The 27,656-nt window shown below is 32.7% G+C and overlaps 1 protein-coding gene across 2 annotated transcripts in view; it reads left to right on the forward strand.

Moving 5' to 3' along the window:
- The window catches only part of LOC149792275 (potassium voltage-gated channel subfamily KQT member 1-like), a 282,881-nt gene that overhangs the window by 211,624 nt on the left and 43,601 nt on the right, over positions 1-27,656 (forward strand). For both annotated transcript variants that reach the window (XM_089970825.1, XM_089970826.1), the window contains 3 exons: positions 1,415-1,493; positions 7,023-7,119; positions 20,225-20,353. In XM_089970825.1, the coding sequence (XP_089826951.1) occupies positions 1,415-1,493; positions 7,023-7,119; positions 20,225-20,353 (305 nt within the window). The remainder of the gene's footprint in view (positions 1-1,414; positions 1,494-7,022; positions 7,120-20,224; positions 20,354-27,656) is intronic.

A 27,656-nucleotide genomic window follows, 5' to 3' on the forward strand; every position in this document is an offset into this window, starting at 1 on the left:
CAATGGCAGTTTGGTTTTGATATTCATATACAATGGTAATTTGATTTAAATACTCATATACAATGGTAATTTGATTCAAATACTCATATACAATGGTGATTTGATTTGATACTCATATACAATGGTAATTTGATTTAAATACTCATATACAATGGTGATTTGATTCAAATACTCATATACAATGGTGATTTGATTCAAATACTCATATACAATGGTGATTTGATTAAAATACTCATATACAATGGTAATTTGATTTAAATAATCATATACAATGGCAGTTTGGTTTTGATATTCATATACAATGGTAATTTGATTTAAATACTCATATACAATGGTAATTTGATTCAAATACTCATATACAATGGTGATTTGATTTGATACTCATATACAATGGTAATTTGATTTAAATACTCATATACAATGGTGATTTGATTTTGATACTGATTTATTCTTATATCATGTAATCTTCTATGGAAGGAAATAAAGATGATGATGATAGTGATGATTTCATTTTAGTACTCATATACAATGACGATTTGATTGTAGTACTCGTATACAATGATGATTTGATTTTAGAACTCAAATACAATGATGATTTGATATTAATATTCATATGCAATGATGTTATGTGTTTAATACTCAAATACAATGGTTAATACTCATATACAATGGTTATTTAATATTAATACTCATATACAATGATGATTTGATTTTAGTACTCATATACAATTATGATTTGATATTAATATTCATATGCAATGATGTTATGTGTTTAATACTCATATACAATGGTTAATACTCATATACAATGGTTATTTAATATTAATACTCGTATACAATGATGATTTGATTTTAGTACTCATATACAATGACGATTTGATTGTAGTACTCGTATACAATGATGATTTGATTTTAGAACTCATATACAATGATGATTTGATTTTAGTACTCATATACAATTATGATTTGATATTAATATTCATATGCAATGATGTTATGTGTTTAATACTCATATACAATGGTTAATACTCATATACAATGATGACTTTATTTTAATACTCATATACAATTGTGATTTGATTTGTGTACTCATGCGCAATTGTGTTATGATTTTATTTTAATACTTATATACAATGGTGATTTTATTTTAATACTTATATACAATGGTGATATGATTTTAATACTCATATACATGTACCGTTTTCTTGTATTCAAAGCTAATCAATGAGCGACCCTTCTGAGTTTGGTTTTGGATTGTATTAAGGTTGGTTTACATAAAATTCTGACTAATCTTCTCGTTTAATGTAATTTCAGTTTTGCATAGTTCCATATTAATTCATACATACTCATAATTATAAAATATTTACCTTTCCACCCTTAATCTTTATGATTATATTATTTGCTTTCATTGAAGACCTTATGGTGGTTGTGGCTTCCATAGTGGTTTTCACAATAGGATCGGAGGGGCAAGTGTTTGCTGCGTCAGCAATAAGGTAAGTAATCTCCTTAATAATACATACACATGATCATGTACTGGTCAATTAGTGGAATTTATTGAGGTGAATATTAACTTTTATATGCATGTAAACCTCATTTTGCCCAAGCGAAGCGCATAACAATGTGAAAAGAGTATAGGTGCATATACTTTCATGTTAATCAAAGTAAAGACATAACATTGTTTAATTACATGATTTGGTGGAAAACTTTGAGATTGGATATTTTGGCGAGTCCTGAAATGACTTTATAGCAAAACAATACAACCTAAAAATATAACGACATTGTGACATGATGAACTATACAAAATCACGTGACATCGTGCCAATGAAATGAAACTCATCCGGTCTGAGTATCTCATAATAATACCTAAAGTCACCTGTCTGAGAAAGACGAAGACGTTGTAACATAGCATTTCAAGAAACAATGAGCAGTGTTTGGATCAGCAATAACCCGTTTTCTGTAACGTTTATAAATGATGGAGTCCTCTAGATCATTTCAATCGTTTTCTTAAAATGTCAATAATAAATTTCAAACATTATTTAGATGGTTTGTTTGATTGACAAAGTATAGTATGTTCGTGCTGTATGTTATTACGAAAAATTGCTTAAGTCATAACTTTTGCATTGAAGCTTCCACTGTAGCATACACATTTAAACGTATATTTACTTATATTATTTAATTGGAAAGTGATAGGTGCACGTGAGATTGTGATAGTTATTACCAAATATTTCAATATCTCATTCTGTTGCACATATTTAACTTGCATGACTATAACCCATATACAGTATCAACCCCACATATAATATTAACTCCATATACATTATTTTGTTTGAATGACTATAGCCCGTATACAATATTTAACTCTCATGAGTATGCCCTACATATAATTTTGAAAAGTAAAGATAAGGGTCAACACAAAAACAAACACCTCACGTAGGTTCTCCATTTCTTTCTTTGTTTTGGGGTCTATTTTATCAAGAAAACTGGGATTGATCTGTTATGAAAGGCATCTTTAGTCTGATGTTGTTTAAATTGTATTATACTATTAATAATTATAATACTAATAATATCAATAATAATAAGAAGAATATTACTACTGCTACTACTACTACTACTACTACTACTACTACTACTACTACTACTAATAATAATAATAATAATAATAATATTTTACTTTACTATCGCGTTTCACATGAAGAAAAAAACCCGATAGTTCACTATAGTATCTTATTTGTCATCAATGGACGTACTGGAAGTAAACCTGACCAATTAGCTAAATAATTATTTTTTAAAATGCGTGCTCTACATTACAAGATCTGTGCTTGGTCTGTCGTACTACTATCATGATTACTATTGTTGCTCGATTTAAAAAAGACGAAAACTTTTAATATTCATAGGGCTATATTTCTGTAATTAATCTAGAGACGTTTAATTCATGAATATTTTACATACTGAGCCAAACCGCAAGTACACATAGCAACAATATTTGGTTTTGGATAAACATCGTAGTTAATTCTACTTCAATTTAAAGACAAGTAATTGTATTAAAATTACAAAACTGATGTCATCGGTAGCTGAAACAAGTTTTGTAGATTCTTTTCTTCTTCTTCTGTTTAAAGAACTTCTTGTCTCTTATAATGAAGCTGAAACGTCGAAACTGAATAACGCGTCTGTTTATTTCATTATATCTCCGTCAGCCTGTATGTTTGTCTGCCTGTCTCTTTCTCTGAACGCTTTAGAGATCACATGATACTCTCAAATGTCAGCGTTTGTAGTTATTTCACACATCACACATACAATCAGTAAAAGTGTACCGAATAAACTCTACTGCATTAATATTAACAAACTTCGATGTCGCCTCTTCAAGGATTCTTTCTTCTAAACTAAAAATGATTCCGTTAATGGAATTGACTTTAGATTGCTTCTCAAATGCAATATGTAATTAGGCTTTCTACAGCCTTTAATCATCTAACAAACATTACATATGTTAGTGTGTACTAATTTCACATTTGTGTTTTGCTTGCTGCTGGCATGTAATATAACAAATCTGTATGTTGGTTATTATGAAGTCATTGTCATTGAGATAAAGCATAAATTGGAAAGGACTGGTTTTTTGTTACTGGTAGGTTGGTTGATAGCAAACTGAAATATAGTTTGTTCCGCTCAGCATCGAGAATAATATCCGAGTCTGTTTCTCAATGAACTTTTACGTCAGCGTTTCGAAATGTCACTAAATTTACCGAATTCATTTTGTAGATGAGTTATTTAAACACAATTCATACTGGCATACAATGCAACACCATTCATTTCATACAAAGAGACTGGTATGTGTACATGTAATCCGTCATATTCGTCATGTGTTCTGGCAGAGTCTATGTTTGATACTGCAAATAAATTAAATGGAGGCAACTACATTAGGGTCGATTCTAACAGAATAGGAAACCTGTTGAGTCCTTTATAAACAAATGGACCTTTCGAAGGTCATGGCGACATCGCAAAAATTGATTTAAACATTCCATCGAAGGATTAGCGTGGTTTTTGGACGGGGTTCATATATGACATCATAATATAATGTTCATATAAAAGACATATCGCAAGTGTTCGAAATGAAGAACAAAATCAAAAGAAGCCACGTGAACGAAGAAGAAGCAAACTAACACTTGGGATGCCGCCAGGAAGGGACTAGGCGCGGTTTCATTAATGGTCTAAACATTTTAATCTTCAACTCAGATTTTTAGAATATCTTTCTTAATGATTATATCTAGTGTACGACTGACTTGTCTACTTTCTACTTATTGTCAATCAGATTCATAATATCCTGCATTTACCTGTAATTAGTATTACTTCATCTCCGATTTACCTGTAATTAGTATTACTTCATCTCCGATTTACCTGTAATTAATATTACTTCATCTCCGAAGAAAAAGTGAAAATTTCCTCAAAATTGAGGAATTCCTAAACACTTTTTTGGTCATTGGGACAGGCGAGTGATGCGGTTTGGATGGACGGTTGCCAGAATCAAGGGCTTCAAATATATGCCATAGAAACATAATATTTGTATTTTTACCATTTATCCAATCTTGCAATACAGATTGGCTTTCTATGCAAAGATCAAACAATCATTCCAGGTTTTAAAGGTAATTTAACAGAATAGTTTTAGAAATATTAAATTTTCAAAGTTGTACAAACATTTCGGCAAAATTTAATAAGTGAAAAATTTCAACAAAATTAACAATAAATTAAATAGTGTAATATACTTTAAAATTTGCTTGAATATGTATATCATTAGAAATTAATTATTGAATAGTTAATAAAATGGATGATCAGCTAACTTCACTACTTGATTTAGCGCTTTCATAGCAAGTGAGAAAACACTTCAAAGCTCCGCTCCATTAATGCGTCTCATTTCGATGCAGACGGAATCATAAAGAAGATACATACAGATTCATTTAAGAGAAATATAAATGAGGTCAATTTCTTTCTTTAGAGGAAACGGCCAGCATTTGTATTAATTTCTGTATGGCACTGAGACATACTGGAAGAAAATAATAGATCTGAAAATTGTCTATTTGATTCTGTGAAAGTATAGATAGGCTGATTATCAGACTTAATAAGAAACTCACCAAGGAACGTGAGATAACCAAGCCAAGAAACGTTAAGGATAAAACAAGAAACATCACCTGACTTGATTGATGTCGTCAAATGTAGACTTAACATCTTATCAAATTTAGGTATGAAAAAAGTGAAAGTGCAAATTAGATGTTTTCAGTATTGAATACTTAGTAGCACACGTATATAGGCATAAACCATCCAGTTGAAAGGCATACCTAGATTTGCCTGATTAGTGGAAGGACAAAAACCTTACATTAATATTCAGAATAAGAGAATACTCGTTCTCCTATGCCTTAGAATAAGTATTAAATGACCATTACAAACACAATTGTAGGAATTCTCAAATCGAAATCAGCAAAACCAACAAGTAGTCTATAACTTAAAATATAAATTTATTTCCATAAAGTAAAAAGTGAAACAATTAAAGATAACTTACAGTATAGTAACTGTTCTATCAGTTCCAGATAATCCTGATATTCTCCAAAGGTATCCCGAATGAAATTTATAATGTAATAGTGTGTTAAAACAACAGAAGAACCACTTCTATTTTCTAAAGGTTTTAACGTGAATTCAAAGGTGAATCCAAACAATATTGAGTCCCATAATTGTCCTTGAAAGTTTCTCGATGAATCCAAAGACATTAATATATTGAAGTATTTGAATAATTTCACAATAATCTAGTATATGGTATTATCTGTTTAAAAAAAGTTCCAAACCGCCATTCAAATGAACGGATATCGATTTAAATAAATTTAAATAAATCAAGATGTTTAACATATCTCTTACAAGACTGATACGACTCTATAGAATTATGAATGCTGCATGTAATTCCATAAATATAAGAAGATAATTTAATCTAACTATGTATTTACCAAATACGAAGTTATATAAAAATAATTTCAGGATGTCAGTGAAACATTTAAAATTGTGGAATATGTTTTCAGTCAACAAGTCAACAACTTTGTTTTTCCAGTCAAACTTTGCACTTCCACATTGATTTCCTGAATAAAAACAGTACTGCATATTATCCATGTACTCTTCTTCTAGTACACAAGCCAGTCACATAATCTTAGTAATAAAAATGCCATTAAAGAATTTACTTAAAACTGATATGATAAAACAAAATTCACATCATATAGATATAGTGACCAGTTTTGACCATTATTAGTCTGTAACTGATCTGATAATGTGTGCTCCTTCTGGACCTTCCTTAGTTACTGACCAGATATGTGGTATTCTGTATGGAACTTTTTTGATCCGTTAATGGTCAGACAATCGGTGCTCCGATTGACTCATTTATTTTAGACATCCGAAAAATAATGATGCTAAAAGAAAATCGATTTAGTACGCACGCAGTATATATATATATATATATATATATATATATATATATATATATATATATATATATATATATATATATATATATATCTGATCATTATCCATGACACGCTTGAATTTAACAATAAAACAAAAAAACAAAGAAACTGACATGGTACAAAAAATCTCTAAACTTTAAATGAATCCTAGTTAGACGAAAGTGTCCGATTCCTTGAACATGTATCACAATAGTGTCAGCTCGAAAATAAACAGCAAAATATTATATTTACGTATTGTGCACATGAATAAAAGAAGGGCGACCATAATGTGCATATTGAGGTCTATTCTTTTTAACTTTTCTTATGAAACAGTTAATTTCACACACGTATGTGGAGTTTTTAAATGGTACTTTTATATCATAATAACGTAGCGTTCTTTCTCAGTTCATATATTCATACCTACATCATCATCATATGTTTCCTGAAATGTCAAACGATATTTATAACTGAAGATAAATTTGTTTCATATCCCACGCATTTTTTAATCACAGTCACGTGCAATAGTTTCAAATATACGTGTTCTTTATACTGCAGGGGAGTACGGTTTTTGCAGATACTACGCATGCTCCATGTTGATCGTCAAGGTGGAACGTGGCGTCTCCTGGGATCGGTCATATATCTTCATAGACAGGTGAGTGTGCCAACAGACTCAAACAATAATTCCATGTACATTATTTGCTTATTTCAAGAATATGGCGTCGTCTCAAAGGAGTTTAAAATGTATGACGATATTGGACACAATCTAGATTTAATTTCTAGTTCCATCTATGACGTTTAAATAAAGCTAAGTAGATTTCAAGGTTTGTCAGAACAGCGTTTGAAATTGTAATTGAATGCTGATATGTAATGTCTATGATCCGTATGGATGTTACAGCACATGCCTTCTACTCCCAGAACAGAAGATGAAAGTCTAGTTTTTGTTGTAAGATATTGGGTTTATTGTGCATGAAGTTGGTAAATATAATATAAATGCATTTCTGTTGCTTTCTTACACATGCAATTAAAATAAAAATACATTTACTACAACTGTACACGACATTACCATCATCGGCTCATTATTTTTCTGCATGTATACATTGATTCAGCTTAAAGTCCATTCAATATGATGACTCTTATATTTATATTTATTAAGTATCTACATAGAGATATTGAATCAAATAACCTAAAAACAAATCAATCAGTATTTAGAGCAAAGGTAGAAAGAAGACGGACAGACAGACAGACAAGCATATGGACATCATAATAGGCACAGAAAAGAATATGCTGATTAATAACCTCTTAAGGGTACTAAAATACACCAAAGTACATTAACTCCGTTGGAATATATATGAACAGGCTATCACATACCTTTCAGAGCGAAGTTTACAGAGTACATACAAAGAACTGATAATTTATCTATATTATATCAAATCAATGTGCTTTATCATACGAGACATATTTTTCCTTGAAGCAAAACATCATCAGGCACTTTTCTTACTGCAATCTTATAACCAGCTCACTTCAGAAGCTCTAATGGAATGACTATCACTAATATGCTGTTCGTGCTATGTTGTTTATACTGATAAGTAGAAAACCAACCAAGTGGAAAGTAATATACCTCTTGTCACAAAATAGAACTCAGCAAGAACATTAATCAGGGTAGCTTCATTGCTAAGAGTGAGAAAACTCGATCAGGTAATCCTGGTTCAAGGATGTTGTTAGGTATATATAATTTACTTAATTTAATTTAATTTAATTGTTCGTTTTTTAGTTTTAACTTTTTAAAATTTCCATTACATGTTATATATAATGTAATTTTGTTAACTGAAATTTACATTTTCCAGAAATTAGTTTGATCTGACTGTTTTTTCTTAAACACCTAATAATATAACTTTGTATCTGTATGCTGACCTAGTTTCAGACCTTGATACAAAATCAGTATGGGTTCATGGAAATAACTTTTTTTAATTCTTTCCCAGAGTAAAAAAGCATTGGTTAGTCAAGGCCATGCTGAGAGAATGTGACAAATAACATGTATCAATTAGGGTTTCCCAGTGGACTGACCCATATCCGGGCATCTGTTTTGCGCAGTTGTCAGGTTTAATACCGATGTTTTGAGAAATAATCTTAGATGGGCTTTTAAACACTTAGATATCAAGGTGTTTTTTGTTGTTATTGTGACCAGTTGGAATTTTATTTGAATTTTTCTTCAAATTATTTGGATTCAAAGAAAATAAATCTTTTCCATGAGACTATTGTAAGTGCTCATACAGAACGCTTGGAACAAAGACATTAATTGAATATTTATTCGGATATCAAACATAGGATTATTTTCTGTGGTTCAACAGAGAACTGTTGATACATTTTCCTATACTGGCTAAAGGATACGTCATTGCAGAGACTCGAACTCAAATATGTTAGATCATTATATTACTAGGACATATAGTATTTAATTCTTGGATTATTCTTGGATTATTTTTGGAAATGATTCTTAAAACCGTCAGTTCTTTTGTCCATTTTTACCTTGGTTTTCTAAGGAAATAAATTATTTGTTATATTTTACAAAGCGTGTTGTCTTCACTCTATTCTTCTAACTGTTTGTGTGAGGCAAAACACGTTGTAAAGACAATTGGGGTTGATCGTCCTTGGATATATAACTTTTGGCTAAATATATCAGTAAAGTTTGTTTTTGGAAATGTAATTCCCCTAGTTTTTTAATCTTTTTAAATCTTATGTGTTTGTTTTATACAATTTTGATAACAGTAGCGAAAACTTCAAGCTTTCTCTACAATGTCATCAAAAGTAGAACTCTTTCTTCCAAGTCCCACCCAATCACAGTAAGACATTTTAAAGAAAGATTAAGTGATTCAACTTGCCAGAAAATATTATCTTTCTGAAGCAAAAGGTGCCTTAACGAAGCAAGAAAAAAAAATATTTTGGTCTACTATTTGGTAGAAAAGAATGTTTTGGATAAAAGTGCTTTGGTTTCGATCAGTAAGTCTCTATCACACTCTAAAAGAAAAATGAAATTGGAGAAAGATAAGGAACAAATCTTATTACAGAAAAAAGAAAAACAAATGTTATCACAGAAAGAAGAAAAACATATGCAGTTACAATTTGAGAAAAATGAGAGGGGGAAAGAGAAAAAGGAAAACAAATGCGTTAAAAAAGGAAGAAACAGAAAGGCAGATAGATGCAAAGAGAGAAGGAAGAGAGGGAATTTCAAATGCAGAACAAAGAAATGGAGCTGGCAAGTGAAAAGCACACTTCAAATACAACTTTTTTGATGTTGCAAAGAATATTAGGTTAGTGTCCCATTTCAGAGAAAGATAAGTATAAATAAAGTTTACTCGTTTTGAAAAGGTTGCCGAAAATTTGAAATGGCCAAAGGGGCATTAAACTCAATTATTACAGTGTGTACTTATTGGTAAAGCTAGTAATATTTACCATTCACTGTCAGGTCACCAAAGTGGTGACTATGATGCGGTTAAGAAATGCATCTTAAGGGTTTATGAGTTAGTCCCTGAAGGTTATCGACAATAATGTAGAAACTATACAAAAGAAGCTGGACAAACTCGTGTAGAATTTTCTAGAGAAAAAGAACAGTTATTTGACATATGGTACTTATCCAATAAAGTTGAACATGAATATGAAGGTTTCAAACAACTTGTATTACTGGAAGAGTTCAAGAATTGTGTCTATAGTGACATTAAGACTTATCTTGAAGATCGAAACCTTGAAAAATATTGCTCGTGCTGCTAATGGGTATTCTTTAACTCGTAAAGATCCTTTTGTAAATAAGACTTCCGCTCAACAGTCGTCTGGTAGAAAAGTATTTCAATCTAATACAAGCCCTTCTAAATCTAAAGCTGCCACATTGCTAAAAATCAAGCTTCAGATAATCTTGATTAAAGATCCCCGTCTTTTCCTACGTGTACCTATTGCAAAAGGAAAGGACAGGTTATTTCTGATTACTACAAATTGAAAAATAGGCATCAGAACCAAGACAGACCTATTTCAAATGTTCTTATTCCTAAGAAGTCAAGGTTAAGCTTTTGTATTGAAATCAATACATTTGTTGGGTCTTCAAAACCCCAGTATACTTTTATTATGGAGAATTATGAACCATTTATATCTTTGGTAATTTCGCCAATCCTATCCCTATTAAAATTTCAAGGGACAAAGGAGCTTCTCAGACTCTTTTATTGTCAGGTACTTTGCCTTTTTCTGAGAAGTCTTCTTCTAATGAAAGTTTTCTTATTCGGGGAGTAGAGTATGACTTTTTTAATGTTCCTCTCCATTGTTTACATTTATCATCAGACTTAGTCTCAGGACCTGTAACAGTCAGAATAGTGTATGCTTTACCCGTTGAGTACAATTCATTTATCACTAGGCAACGACCTAGCTGGAGACAAGGCTGTGGTTAATCCACTTCTAACTGACAAGCCTTGTTTGGATCAGAAAGTTGATCCAATTGAAAAAGAATTCCCTGATTTATACCAAGCTCTTGAGAATGATGTAGATAAGGAAAGTATTCCATTAGCTGACAGATGTATTGGTCAGGCTTTTGATGATTTCACTTTCACTCCTTGTTTGGATCAATCGGCCGGTCTTAATCACAGTGATCATCTTTTAACTACTAATTCTCTTTATTCTAATCAGGGTGACAAATGACAATCACTTGTCGTCGAACAGGAAAACGATCATGAGATCTTCTGTTTGTTTCAAAGGGCCCTTGATGAAACTGAAGCCATTGAAGTACATGTCTGTTTTTTCTTAAAAAATGGAACTCTATGAGAAAATGGAGACCATCCGAGGGACCTGCTGGTGATGAGTGGTCCGTGAACTATGAAGTTCTAGTTCCAAAATCTTACAGACAGAAAAAACTTAGTCTGGCCCATGAAACTTCATTGTCTGGTAATTTAGGGATTAATATACATTTGCAAGATCTTGACTGTTTTTATTGGCAATAACTCTAAAGTGATGTTTGTATATGCTGTAGATAATTTCATAATTGTCAAATGGTAAAAAAAACACAGTCAGAAGATACCTAAGGATCATCTGCAACCTTTTCCTGCATTTTACGAACCATTAGGTATAATTATGGTGGATTGTGTTGATCCTTTACCTAAGACCACGTCAGGTAAACAATACTTGTTGATCATGATATGTGCGTTAACTAGTTTTCCAGAGGCAATTCCTTTGAGGAATATTAAACTTAAAACAATAGTAATATTTTGGATAAAGTTTTGTACTCAATTTGGCCTTCCCAGCTCTATCCAATCTGATCAAAGCTCAAATTCCATGTCTGAAATTTTCCAACAAGTTATGTACGAATTAGGCATCAAACAATTTAATCTTCTGCCTATCACCCTTGGAGTCAAGGGGTATTAGAAATCTTTCGTCAAATTTGAAAAATATTATTCGATCATATTGTTTTGATATGGATAATGGCATAGGATGAAGGCATTCATTTACTATTGTTTGCTGTCATTGAATCAGTTCAAGAATTTGTAAGCTTCGGTCCCTTTGAACTGGGCTTTAGACACATTTTGTGCAGACCATTGAAGTTGTTGAAAGAGAAACTTCTTTCTAATAAAGATACTGGAATTAATAGTCTAGATTATGTTTTCAATTTTATCTATAAGTGGTCAAAGGCTAATGAGCTTGCAAGAGCGGATCTGCACTCTACTCAGTCAATGATGAAATTAAGATATGATTAAACCTCAAGGGAAAGGAGTTTTCAGCCTGGTGATATAGTTCTGGCTCTCTTGCTCAAGCCACAAAATCCCCTTCAGGCAGAGTATTATGGTCTCTACACGGTTGACAGGAAAGTAAATGATTTAAATTACATCATAAATTCTCCTGGGATTCGAATACAAAAACAAATTTGCCACATAAACATGTTAAGAGAGTATTTTGAAAGTGATAGCCCCGTTAAACATGCAATTAATTTGTTGTACTTGTCCCACTCATTCGAGCTTTAAGTGAAGGAATATCATCGGATTCTACTGGTATTGGAGTTGCAAATCTCCGAAATTCAGAAATTACGAAAGGTCTGGATCAGAATATATCACTATTGCAACAGCAAGAACGAAACGAAATGAAACAGTTATTATCTGAACATGAGCACTTATTACCAGAATTTCCGATAAGACACGAAAATTTCCATGACTTTGAAATTGAAAATTCGAGACCTGTGAATCAACACCTATACAGGATGAACCCTCTCAAACAAGTTTACTTGAAAAACGAAATTAAGTATTTGTTCCGAAACCACATAAAACTTTCCGTATGTGCACTGGTTATATAAAGGTGAACAGTAAGACAAAACAGATTCATTTCCATTACCAAGAATCGATGACTGTATTGATAAGATCGGAAATTTCAGGCATGTCATTAAATTTGACCTTTTGAAAGGAGTTTTGCAAATTCCACTAACGGAAAGAGCAAAGGAAATTTCGGCATTCGTGACTCCAGATGGACTTTATCAATATATAGTGATGCAGTTTAGGATGAAAGGGTCGCTTTGATATTGGTATTAAATCATTTTGAACTTTACATTGTTCAGCTCCTTCTTCGATTATTGTGTTTAGTGACCACAACCCAATTACATTTATCGGCAAGATGAAAACTAAAAATCAAAGATTACAAAGATAGATTTTTTGTTACAGGAATAAAATATTGACATCAGGCACATCAAAGAAAAAGATAATTTAATAGCTGCTGCACTTTCCGTGTATAGAAATGTATTATTCGTGTACACTTTGTATAATTCATGCTAATTCTCCTTCTGTATTTTTTAACCTCATGTATAATTAATATATGGCAAAAGAAAGCTTTATTATATAAATCTTTCCTTTTCTTCATCTGGGGAAGTGTTATGTATATTTGATTTAATTTCTATTTGATTTAGATTAATTGTTTGTTCGTTAATTTTACATTTTTATTTCCATTACGTTATAGTAAGGCAATATTGTTTACTGGAATTTGACATTTTCCAGAAATTAGTTTGACCTGACTGTTTTTTCGTAAGCACCTAATAATATAAATTTTTATCTTAATGCTGACCTAGTTCCTGATCGTGATAAAGAATCAGTATGGGTTCTTCTAAACAATTTTTTTTTTGTTCTTTCCTAGAGTAAAAAATTCATTGGTTTTAGTCAGTGCCATACTGGGAGTATGTGACAAATACCACGTATCAATTAGGGTTTCCCAGTGGACTGACCTACATCCGGGCATCAGAATTTGCAGTAGCCAGGTTTAATACCGATGTTTTGAGAAATAATCTTACTTCGGTTTTTAAAAACTAAGATATCAAAGTGTTTATTTTGCTGCGAACAGTTGGATTTAAATTTTAATTTTTCTTCAAATTATTTGTATTCTAAGAGATTAATTCTTTTCCCTGAGAATATTTAAGTGCTCATACAGAATTCTTGGACAAAATTATTTATTGAATTTTTATTCTGAATTCAAACATAGGATTATTTTCTGTCGTTTAACAAAGAATTGTTGAAACTCAAAGTTATTAAAACATTTTATAGGACTAATAATTTTTAATTTTTGCATTATTCTCGGATTGCTTTTTGAATTTGATTCTTAAAACCTTAAGTTCTTTTTTTTTCTTCATTTGTACCTTGATTTTCTAGGGAAATAAATTATTTGTTAAATTGGACAAAGCTTGTCTTCACTTTTCTCTTGTCATTTTTTGTGAGAGCCTAAACACGAAGCATAGCTTAAATGGCTAAATATGTGTAAATTGAGAATAACACAGTAATTGCAACTGAAGACTTTATTTCACTCATCAATGAACAAATAATTAAATAAAAGAATAAAATACCCACTTCTGCCTAATTAAAACAGAATATATAAAATTATAAGCTGTATGTTCCTGCTACATGGGTAAAAATGGTGAAACTCTAACTTTATTCATTATTTGTATGACTATGTCCATGCAATGATCTGATGCAGAAGACCGTACTAGATCGATTGCTTTCCATTCTTGTAACGATATCTGTTTTTCTTGTGCTCATCCTTTTGCCTTTCCGTTACGTTGTCAGCAGAAGATTTCATTGGTTTCATAATACACTACATTTTATAATTTATATATTGAATATATGGAAATTTGAGGCCTACATCATAGCTGTATAGTTCTCTTTAAAAGAACAGTCGTTGACATATAAAATATGTAGTTTAGCTGTCTTCGAGGAAAGTACGTTTGTCAGGTTAACCCGCTAGATTGTTTCTTGTACCCCGTTTGGCTTTATATTCGCATATATTAATGTTTCCCTTTGCAATTCTAATGCAATATTACATCTCTCCCCTGATTTGTAACGGTCCAAATTTTCCTACGTATGTGCGATTTAGACAGAGTTGTCATTTGACCACGAAATCACTCGCACTATTTCATTTCAGATCTTTGTGGTCAGTCTTACCTATACACTAGTTTTCTTCAATTTAAAAACAAAAAGCCAATCTCAACCTTTTTATAAATGTTTTTTCATATCTATGAGACGCATTCTTAAGCTTAACAAACGTTCCTTCTTTTTCCACTTCGACTGTTTTTCTCATGATGTTTTGATCGTAAATTATATAAAATCTCACATTTATATTTTCATTGTCATTTTCGTTGTAGATATTTTCGTGATTGATTTACTGCAAAGTACATATCCAGCCTTCACCTCTTAGAGTCATATAATTTCAATCGGCCACTCTTAGAGTCATATAATTTCAATCGACCACTAAGCAGTTAGAGTGTCGGCCTCGGATGCAGGCGGTCGCAGGTTTAAGCGCCGGCCGAGTCATCCCAAAGTTGTATAACAATGGTCCTAGCAGATTTCTCTCTATGCGCTAAACATTAAGAGGTTAGTGTAATAACTGATCGGCCCGGTGTCAGGGAAATGCGACTGGGTGGGACGTCATGCTACACGTCTGGGTCATGATGCCCCGTGTTAGAAGTCACTATAAACTGTCATACTGCAGACATCGTAGCTATATAACTAAATAATTGTTAAGCTACGTTAAAATATCCAAACCCCATACACACACATACACATGCACACATGCTCACGCTTTTCATCCAATATATTATTCAACGACGGTGCTAGAAATACGTTCTGCACGTCACTGCATCTCATCTTACATAATGTTTATATCACGTGGTCCATTTGTAAACTAACAGATTTTAAGTTAATTGAACTGAATCTTGTTGACCCGAGCACAGTTTGCGCAGACTTCCTGGATAGTTCTATTGGCCATTGTTGACTTTAACTGTGCTACGTATTGTTCAAACAAGTTCAGTCTGTCCCTTGGTGGGTTGAGTTGTTTCAAACCGACTCAGTATGTCCCTTGGTGAATTGAGTTCTTTAATATTTTACTGTAATTCTGACATAAGTTTATTTCCATGACAAAGGTGTTGCTCCAGTGTAGGTCATCAGCGTCAAATGGTGCCTAAATTGATATCTGTAATTTGATGCAAATAAATCAATAAAGACGTTTACTTCTTGAATCTGAATCTCAATGAGTACAGGGCAGGGCCAGTTACGCCATAAATCTCAATGTATACAGGGCAGGGCCAGTTACGCCATAAATCTCAATGTGTACAGGGCAGGGCCAGTTACGCCATAAACATGCACAGGAAGAGAGAGACAACAAGAACGTTATTAATATTGTTCAAGAGCTGTCTCGAAGCTCTCCACTGATTGCGCGCACGCAAAACTATCATTCAGATGATTTCAGTTCACAACTGGTTTTACTAAGAAAGAATTTTTAAATTGTTCTCTCCTACATTGCGCAACTTCAAAACATCTACTAGTTTTTTCTACAATGTTTATAGTTTCCTTTTTCATTATTGTTTGGCTACGTGTTTCTTAGAGTAAATATACGTATTATCTTTGCAAAAGACTGGTGTAATTTTTTTATTCAACAAAGGGTTATTGACTGCCATATAACAGTGAGAGCTGAAAAAGAGATATTAAGTGCAATGTTACCTTGAGCACTAACAAACAGGTATTGACTGCCATGTTACTGTGAGTACTGAAAAAGAGATATTGAGTGCAATGTTACCTTCAGCACTAACAAACAGGTATTGACTGCCATGTTGCTGTGAGTACTGAAAAAGAGATATTGAGTGCAATATTACCTTGAGCACTAACAAACATGTATTGACTGCCATGTTACTGTGAGTACTGAAAAAGAAATATTGAGTGCAATGTTACCTTGAGCACTAACAAACAGGTATTGACTGCCATGTTACTGTGAGTACTGAAAAAGAGATATTGAGTGCAATGTTACCTTGAGCACTAACAAACATGTATTGACTGCCATGTTACTGTGAGTACTGAAAAAGAGATATTGAGTGCCATGTTACAGTGAGCACTATCAGGAGGTCATTAAAAAAAATCTTATCTGTTACAGAATGGTATGACTTGCCTAGCGTCAAGTGTAATTTGTTGACATTTTCGAACCATTTTCTCTTAAGATATTATTTTTACTTTACGATACGAGGCGGGTGATTTATCGATTTCCGGATATGTTTATTGGTATTATTACTGAATACGGATGTTGCTTATGTTATGGGTGTCTTGATATAAAATTAAGACAAACTCTGTGAAATGCTTTTACAACCTTTCGACTTTGGGGTGATTTTGTTTTACAGGATTTGTTTTGATGGTGGGCTTAACTCGCAGAGCTAGGCCTGTTTGAACTTTTTCTATAACATTTTGTTTGTTTTGTGGATATTATGGCACGTTTAACACATAAGTATATATATCATTCAGAGGAAATGGGAGCTAACTACCTTTCCCAATGAAGGCAACTATAACCCATTACTGGATTACGAGTCCAGTGCTGTACCAACTGAGCTAGCGACTCTCACCTTTCTAGAATGAATAGGAAATAATCGCCTTCAGAGGGTTTACAGTTCTAAACGAATGACCTTTATACACACTCGCTTCAGGTTAATTACACATTAGAATGAGATTATTACAAGTCAATAATTAGTAGAAATTGTCCGAATAAGTTCATCGTGCATCAAACAGTCAATTTTTATATAAAGAAAAATAACAATTTGTATACTTATTAAAGGATTTAATTGTCTCCCACATTTACGTGATTTATGAAAGGCATTTACAGTTATCATCTACCAAAGACGTATATCCGAATTTGACATCAGTATTATTAAGAAACGAACGATATAAAGGCTGCATTAACATTTAATAAAGCGTAACACTTGATGTTACGTTCAAACGAGACAAAACACCCCACCCCCCATAATTAAAACAAATCTAAAGAAATCCTCAGGGAAATTACAACAACGATGTTTACCCAATTCGTTCATCGTTTAAAGTGACATTGTCAGACAATGTTCACTCTAAAAGGTCAAGCTTACTTGGGATCCAACTGTAATATAAAACACCAAACTTCGATGGCTTGTAGTTGCGGTATGTGAACGTATGCACGTTAACGCTGAGAGTGACACTCAAAAACCAGATAAAAACAGACAGTTTTTAAACAGGAAGCTGTTGCAATATAACTTATTGGTGGACCTTCCATTTACATTCAGGCACATGTAATTTTAAGCACTGTTGATTTTTGTTTATGGAATAAAATTAAAACTTCAAAAACAATGTAAATATTTATTATTATTATTATTATTATTATTATTATTATTCTGTATTTATGTTCGATATACTGATTAACTAAAAGATCTTATTCCAGGATCAAAACAGTCTAATTGCATTTTTAAGAACTTAGTGGTAGATTAGATTTCGATATGCCTTTCGCAAGCTCAATTAATTCGGATCGCTGAAAATGCATTCGTGGCTTCTTATACTAAAAGCTGAAAAGTAATAATTATATAGTGGTTTCTGTTACAACACAGAAGTAATTTTACTGGCTTCCCAATTTATCTTCATCCAAATCAGAAATTTCCCCATGAGTTTGAGTTGAATAAAACAGCCTCTGTTTTTCAACTCTGGCAACATCGAGACAGATGAGAACAGTTTACAGACACGAATAGTAATTTATATAACACAATGCCAATTACCTTACAATGCAGTAAGGACAAAAAACATTGTAATAAATGTATCAAACATATTACAAATTAACTAAACAGGCATATACAAATATTACATGCAATGGGTCTCATACTGAACAAATCAAACACCTGCGTGACTGTAGCTTGATATTCCATGTTTTCGACTATTTCCAAGGACCTAGTTGTCAACTGAAATGTTCTTAATAGCACAATTGCAACATTAATTTTTCTAATAACTTAATGATACATCACTAAACTTTAATTTCATACTTGTATGTTTTTAATTTTTTTCATTCATGTTTGTAAGATTCCTAAGTAAGAATTTCCGAATCAAATATTAATACATCACGTCATGCAATACATAAAAGGCCCAAACACCTAATATAAAAATTATTCCGATCTCAGATTACTAAAGGCGTAACAAAAGTATTGGGAATACTATACAGTATGGCATCTGCAGCTAGAAATTGGTTAATACATCTGCAACTAGAAATTGGTAATTACTTGGGCGGAGAAATACCTTTCCAGCACTGACTCCATGTAATAAATAGTCCCTAAAATATAACAAATTTATAAACGGAGACGTAGTTACAGAAATATTGTAGTATAGATGTATTATATTAAGAATGCATAGGGCAAGAAAGAAAAACCAAAGCATAAACCCAAAAGAACGGATTAGACAAAAGCGAACAGAGTATAAAGGCAGAAAAACAGTGGAAAACAAATTACATAAATATACTACTACGACTACTACTAACAACATCAACAACAACAACAACAACAACAACAATAACAATAATAATAATAATAATACCGTACATTTAATAATAGAATATACCAGGAGAACTGGGCAATATTCAGCAACCCCTTACTGAATTCATAGATGTTAAAAACGTTAAAATTAAAATAAAAAACGTAAAAAACGCATTTTTTTCTCAATAAATAAAAAACAAAAAAAAAACGTTCCAGTAGTTTTTAGCAACACAAAAATCAATATTTTACTTATTTTCACGCTATATACCAGTTTTAACATTTCAGTGATACAAATATGAAAAAATGTCAAAAGTTTTAAACCGTAGTCCAGATAACATTGAAATTTTTTTCACTCAGTGTCGTTATCACCATCTGACTGATCTGACCACTCTATGGTTTCCTCCATATAATTTATATTGTCCAGCAAAAAATAAAAAACGTAAAAGAAACGCGTTTTTCGAGGTAAAATAAAAAACGATAAAAACGTTTTTATCATCTATGACTCAATTGACTAAACATGTTTCTTATCATTTTGATTATTGATCCTTGTTTAGCATACGTCATTTAATTTAGAGCGTACAATATTCTTATTTCCGTCGCAAGAATTAATGCCTAATGCTAGAATGGAAGAGCGTATACTTCTAGGCTGATATGTTTGTATTTTGTAGATGAAATATAACATGACAATAAAGTGGCTTTCCTGTGTTTTAGAATGTTTTGATTTAAGAGTGGTTTCAGTTTTAAAATGATCAAGACAGGAATTTAGCTTTTAAGGATCCATAATTTGTAAACGACTATTCAGTTAGTTATTTCGAAGAAGCATGAAATCTACATGAGGAAAAATTTGCGACTTAGTTACTTGCTATAATACTCATAGCCTACTTAAGACATTTCATTATAGTTTTATTTTAGATTGAAATTGTGACTTTGTTTTGCTCAATAATGTGCGACTCTTTTCTTTTTTCAGGAGTTAATTACAACGTTATACATTGGCTTTTTGGGTCTGATATTCTCTTCGTACTTTGTGTATCTTGCCGAGCGAGATGATGAGAGAAACGACTTTTCAAGCTATGCAGACGCATTGTGGTGGGGTGTAGTAAGTAAACATCAGTAATATGCATGTACTCATATACCTTTCATGTTTTTATAAACGAACCTGTGAGTGTTGAAATAGATTTGTTTACATATAAATTCTGTCCCTTCATCGTATCACTATTTCACTCTGCTCACCTGTTGTGCTCGACAGCTGTAGTATCACACTTTCACATTTCAAAGCCTATGTAAGTTTATTCGGTGTCTTTGAAAGTAATCAGCCATCTGCATAATCAACACATCTTATGCTATATGTCACTCCTAAAGCTATTTGCAAATGAGAGTCTTGCACACTCGTAACTACCCCAACCGAACCACCAAGACATTGGTACATTACGCGGCTTGACAAAGAACCCTTAGAGCACAATCGGAACAATACCAAACTGATGAATACAAGTAATCAAGAAATTTCAGTCCTATATATTCTAGAGCACAAATATACCAGTTCTAAACATGCCATTGCGATGCTGTTATAATTTTGTCGTTACTAAGAGCAGTCTTTCAGCACCTTCCCAATAAATAGTGTCGTCATAAGGTTATCAAAAGCAAATCAAAAGTACACTGACAATGAATGTACACATACAGATAAAGTCTAGATACTGCAGATGCAAAAATACGTCTAATTTAGTTTAAACTAGGAACTCCAAAAGTCATATGTTTATTATGCCATTCGTCAGCTTATTTTTGTCAGATTCCTCTAGGGACAGCAATTTAGTGTAATTATTATAACTATTCAACACCACCTTCCATCGTATATGCAAATGAATTTGTATCTGAAAACATATTTCATTCTATATTTTGGTATTTATTATTCAAAAGTATTAATCACTACATCCACATCCTTTCATTTCTATAATTTCTACACAGTATGAGACTAGATTTGTATTACTGTTGAATTTAAATATATCATGCATTTGGTTCTAGGAGGATGAAAATCCGCTGCCATGCAAGTTATGAGTTCTGTAATTGAGGAATTTTGCGGTATGTCAATTGGCACAAAGTGTTGTGCATAATCCCAAAGATATGCCGTAAATTCACAAACATAATGTTGAAATTGGAAGAGGTGGACTGAATCCAGAGTTAACTGGACAGAACCCACGGAGAAAATATATAACTGCGATTTCCCTAGACTACAAAAGTAAAATTTTGCAAAAGACTTAAAAGGTTTTTACCAAAGTTCAAATGCATAGAGTTCTAACTGAATTCCATTGGTATTCCAAATAAGTTCCAATATTAAATATGTTGATGTGACCTATGGTCTCGATCGTGGTAATGTGCCAATGTCCTGAAGTGTGATGAAATGCCAACAATCGAGTGATATATCACCATAATATAATCCAAAATGTCTTGTATAAATTCACTCTAATTGCAATTTTAATGCTCATTTGAAGAACATCAATAATGGGTACTTTGTAGTTCCAGTGAATAATATTTGAATAAATAATTACGCCCAAATGAATGACTTAATACATCAATAAGACTAATTCTGCTTCAAGATGTTAAGGCACGAATGGGTCATTTCTAGAGCAAACAACATTATATAAAATGCAAAGACACACAAAATAGCCTGGAATGAGTGTCAAAGCTCATTTCTAGCACATTATAAGATGCTAACAAGATCATACCCATCATTTCTAAAATTATAATAAAGAACATGACAAACATCAGTTGAACCTGATGTTCCACGTTGGAATACTAGACTCCGATTAAGATAAACGTGTTACCTCCATTGCTAATGATCCTAACATTTAGTCAATACTCAACGAGAGATGTTATTTTTGCATTGTGTTGTTTGTAAAATCAATGTCCCTAGTTAGGTACACAGATAACTTGATCTTGGACTAAGGTCAATTACAAAATAAAATTATATATTACATATAATCAGGGAGAAAGATGAAAATCAATTCAGATTTAATATGTATAATATACTTTTGAAATTGTTAAAGCGAATCAAGTAAGTTCAATGTCCAAAACGGTAGTCGCAGCTGTGATATACCGAGGAACGAAATGGAGTGGAAATACACATAAATACCACACTGAAAGTATGCAGCTGTCTGACAAATAAAGACAAGTTTATCATTAAGTAATTATCAGATTAGACATTGCGGATCGAAGGTTACAATTCCATTAAAGGTAATCTACTAAATATGGTGCTCTACTGTAATGTATATATAGGAAAATCGTGATCTGTCTACAGTGAAATATATATATATATATATAAAACAAAAGCGGCCACATAATGCAAAGATTAATGGTAACCTCTAAACTACGTGGTACTTATATTGGAGCCTCGTCAATCGAATAAGTGCTGCATTACTTGTTCCTGCCTGTACAGATATATATAGACAATTAGTAATCTGGTCTGTGAAGGATATTTACAAATGTTAAGTACAGATGTGTTCAAAGTCATTAACCTCATATGATAGTGTCTTAGCTATTAAAAGTCACAAAAAACCGATAAATGGTGCCAGTGATAACAGTATTTTCAGTGACACCGTCGTCGTCTCCATGGCAAACTCTTTTCAGTCCAAGCAGTAACTGCAGCGAGAGATTTGTTTCACGCATATCAAACTGTAGGAGCAAACACTTATAACAGTAAGCAATATCTAAATAACGCGTCAACAACAATATCTAACTAGGGCGTCAGGAGAAATAGATAAATAAAGCATCTGAGGTAAATACAGTGTCTGAGGTAATAGATAAATAAAGTGTCTGAGGTAATAGATAAGCACAGCGTGTTAGGCTATATATATAAATAAAGCATCTGAGGCAATAGCTAAATACAGCGTCTGAGGCAATGGAAAAAATACAGCGTCTGAGGCATTAAATAAATAGTGTCTGAGGCAATATATCAATAAAGCGTATGAGGCAATAGATGAATACAGCGTCTGAGGCAATATATAAATACAGCGCCAGGAGCAATAGATAAATACAGCTTCTGAGGCAACATATAAAAAAACTCGTCTGAGGCAATAGACAAATACAGCATTTGATATAAACTATCAAAACTAAAATATAGGTCCTGAAAAAATGATATACCCATTTTATGATGAATATACTTAAAGCTCGAACACAATACATATTCAAAGTAAATTCAAAAGCATAACAACATTTATTGCTTTCTGGAGAATGTCTAATGTTTTGACGCTTTATTTGCCGTAAATTTTAACAAATGGAATAAACCCTTTCAAAATATTTGTTTTTACATATATAAACATACACAATTCAGCGTGAATATTACCTATTCACGCTGAATTGTGTATGCTTATATATGTAAAAATCTTACCGATAATGAAATAAAGATTACATGAATTAAATTAAAAATGAATACATTAATTATCGTGACAATTATTGGAAACGATGACATACACGAAAATGAATGCAAAAGACAATCAAGTAAAAGTTTAAGAACATAATGTCTTACTATAATATGGCAGTAATTAACTGAATGATGGAATCCGATTTCAAATACTCTCCTAATTATATAAACCGTTTCGTATCAATCAAATTAAGCGACTGTTAGTATTTCTAATAAAATCAAATGATCCGTACAACATAATATTTCTACTCGCTGGCATATGGTGACCCAGTATGCCATTTTATGAAAATAATGTTTCTGCTAAGATATGCCAACCAGCTTCGTCATAACATTCAATAAGGTACCCTTCTAGTAAGACCGTATAAGATTTGTCTGTTTCTAACTGGGTTTTCGTCTTCTAATTTAAGACTCTTTAGCCACACAGCCATCACATTCAACATCAGCATATTCTAATAACGGGCAAATTTATGAAAAATATTTCCTTTCAAACAGTTTCAGCTAATTTCACATTTAAGTATTTTCATTGCAGTTATCAATTATTAGCCGACTGAAAAATGGTATCACTATGTTTGGTTCAGTTGCTAAGAATACAATAAGCTACTCCAAGATGTTTGTGGTAGTCAGCAAAAAGAGAAAATTTTGTTTTTGAATTTTACTTCAAGAACAAAATTGTTCTAGCTTACACGAGAATAACTTTACCTTAGTTTTTGTTGGACTGAAGTCAACCAACTACTGCTTCTGTGCCAATCGTCAATCGTTTGTAAATCTATATTAAGTACATATTTAGTTTTGTAGGTATTATGTAGTGAATACGCCAGTACGCCATCATTAGCAAAGAGTCTCTCCACACTCACGAGGTTGTCGACTACGTCTTTAATACACTGTATACACACAAATTAAAAACGAGCCTAATACGATACCCGGTATTACGCCTGTCGCAGCATATTGGTTAGTTGTTTGGCAGTATTTACACAACAGTTTGTAGTGTATTAGATAGATTGACAGAAACCAATCAATAAGAGAGATATAAGTGTCAATATACTTCAATTTATGTATTTGACATTTATATCATGCACGATCAGATGCTTTAGAGACGTCACAAAATACCGCACACATGTCGTCCATATCATAGTTTTGAAGTACTGCAGAATTGTTGGGAAGAAAACCAGGCCAGTACTTGAATATAAACTCATGTTCAGCTTGTGGTTGTAGATATGTATGAAAATAATTGTTTGCGTACGATTTCCAATACAACTCAAAAGTAAAATAGGCGGAGCACTGGCACTAGCACTTCGTTTTTATCTACTGACATTACGTTTGCGGTTTTACACGAGGTCGGAAACACGTTTTAAACAAGGGACATGATCAGCAGAATATAGAGTGGTTTGAGCGTATTGTGACCAGTTTTATCCGTGCACATGTTTTGTTGGGGTGTACATTGTTAATTACGTCAAACACGTCTTGTTCTGTGATGAAAGTATCAGTTTGTTTGTTGACAGTTCTCAAGTATTTACCGGTAGATTGAAATTCGTATCATCAATATTCCATATAACATTTAAAAATGAACTAAACTATTTCTTTTTTTGTCATCGGAAAATGCTAAATATAACAAACTCTTTGCAGTAATTATGAAGAGTGGCGGTATTGAGCTTTAAAAGCTTTTGACAAAGTCACACACACGTTGTTAATAGCCTTTCGAGTTTACACCAATAGAATAATAATTGTCCAAGTTAATGAATATTTCCTTTCACTTTGCTTATAGCTATTTATAGCTATTTGTTCACCTCGTAGGATTGTACTTCCTGCTTGTTTTGCGAATTGGTGCCATCATACCCACATTTGGCCCTCATCCGAAAGGTTACTGTGCTAAATGATATACAGTCTTAAGCAAATTAAATATACGTAGAAGTAAACGTTTCTACTGCATTATTATATCCCCACAAATCTGTGACTTAGGTGTCCAATTTACACCTGTTCAAAGATGAAATACTTCAAACTCCGCTTTATTGTAAAGCAAAACTTCTCTCTTATAATACGTTGGTGATTCGTAATGTCGCCCTGTAATTCAATAGGAGGTTTTGTGATTACATACACTTGCATCAAGAGAGATTATTCCACAATGGAGGTTATCAGTGACTGTATATACAATACTGAGATTTAAAATAGATTCCAAACCGTCTGTTACTCAGATCGACTCAGTTATTATATTTTGCATGTCGTTGAGCATTATCACAACTCTGATATTTTTTGGGTCAAATTACGTTTTTGCAAAAGTCTTTGTTTAAATCACAAATAATCATAATATTATGACAGACAGTGATTAAGTTAAACAAATATCAGAAGGGTTGTAGTAGATATCGCTGGTTATACAGTACAATTAATATGTAGTTCATATTTTTACTCATATCCTTTCTCTTTAAGGTTACGCTTCAACTGATCAGTACATGGTTTGAAAATCTAATTATAGAAAATATAGACCATTACACATCACCAGTGATTTTTTTTCAATCACACATAAGTGGATTTTGATAACCGTCTAGCTCATCGTCGGTAATGCTATTATCAAGATGAGTTTCTGTAAGTGCAATGATGTCAAACTCATAAAAATATTTAACGACGAAGTCTAACTTAATGGCGAACAGATCAAAGAGATAAATGTACTATCCATTTAGGACTCAAGTGAATTATTATTGGAATCAGGTGAATTTGATCAAGATAGTGGACCTGGATTCAGCTCAATGTCCCTAGACAATATAAGAACTAGAAAAAAACATAATATGAAAATTAAGAACTAGATTTGCCAAAGTAATACAGCTACGATTGACTTTTTAAATTCATTTTATCTTATAGGATATTTTAACTAACATGTAGCTAAACAAATCTGGTAATTCAACATTACATCATATTACCTATACATAGAGAATCCAAAATAATTATAAAACAAAATCTTTATTGTGACAGCGTCGTTCTTACTGTAATACGTAGATTGACAAACACAGCATCATTGCAGTTCAGACTTTTCATACTGGGTACACTTTTAGCTCTAAGGACAAGTCGGATGCTTATGCTATGAAATAAAGGACCAGGCCATTAATTGCAGCAAGAGAACGTAAATTATAAGATGAACATGCCTCGTCCTTTAAATTTACACACAAGCCCATATCGTATAGTGTGACATCAAATATGCAAAATCATAAGTAACCACAAACACAGTTACTGGGGAAATCAAGAAAATGTGACACAAGATAAACATATGCACTGCAACATAGATCTGAAAGGAATATCCGAAGATTCTAATCAGGTTATTTTTGCGAAATTCGTCCGGTATATGCTTTAATGGCACATTACAGAAATAAACAAAGAACTTATACAAATTAATTAAATTAAACTGATCAAATATCCATGCGATTTTGATTGTGAACAAACTACGTTGTGGAGAGCATCAAGCATGACGAAGCAAGCTGCAAGTCCAGGTCAGCGACTGCGTACAATTACATCCTGACATTGTCTTGCCACTGGATTTAGATGGACTTAAACGAGAGAGCGAGTTCCACGACGTACAATTTTTTTTCCACTTTGGGGAGAAGGATGACCAATAACTTGTCCGATTACTTAGTTAGTCATCGGACAAGTTATTGGTCATCCTTCTCCCCAAAGTATTATGGCGACAGACGAGCGACGAAACGACAGGTGTTCGTACACTGGCAGCTGTAGTCACAAATCTGTACACAGGCGTTACGGTCGATATAGTTGTTCTTTACAGACTCGGAGCAGCAGTGGAATGCGACAGCCCACTTAGCATCTGAGCAACCCTTTTCAGGACTCGCATTCCTCACATCTATGACATAATGAAAGGGTTAGAAAGGTTGCCCTAACAATTGCCTGTTTTATCTTTCTCTAGCCAGTTAATCACGGCTGACTGGGACCCTACATCAGCGATCGAAACGCAACAAAGAAAAATATGAGGATCATTCTTCTCACCCTCGGC

This window comes from Sinohyriopsis cumingii, chromosome 9 (genome assembly GCF_028554795.1).
Source record: "Sinohyriopsis cumingii isolate HCF-2022 chromosome 9, ASM2855479v2, whole genome shotgun sequence".
NCBI classification, from domain to species: domain Eukaryota; kingdom Metazoa; phylum Mollusca; class Bivalvia; order Unionida; family Unionidae; genus Sinohyriopsis; species Sinohyriopsis cumingii.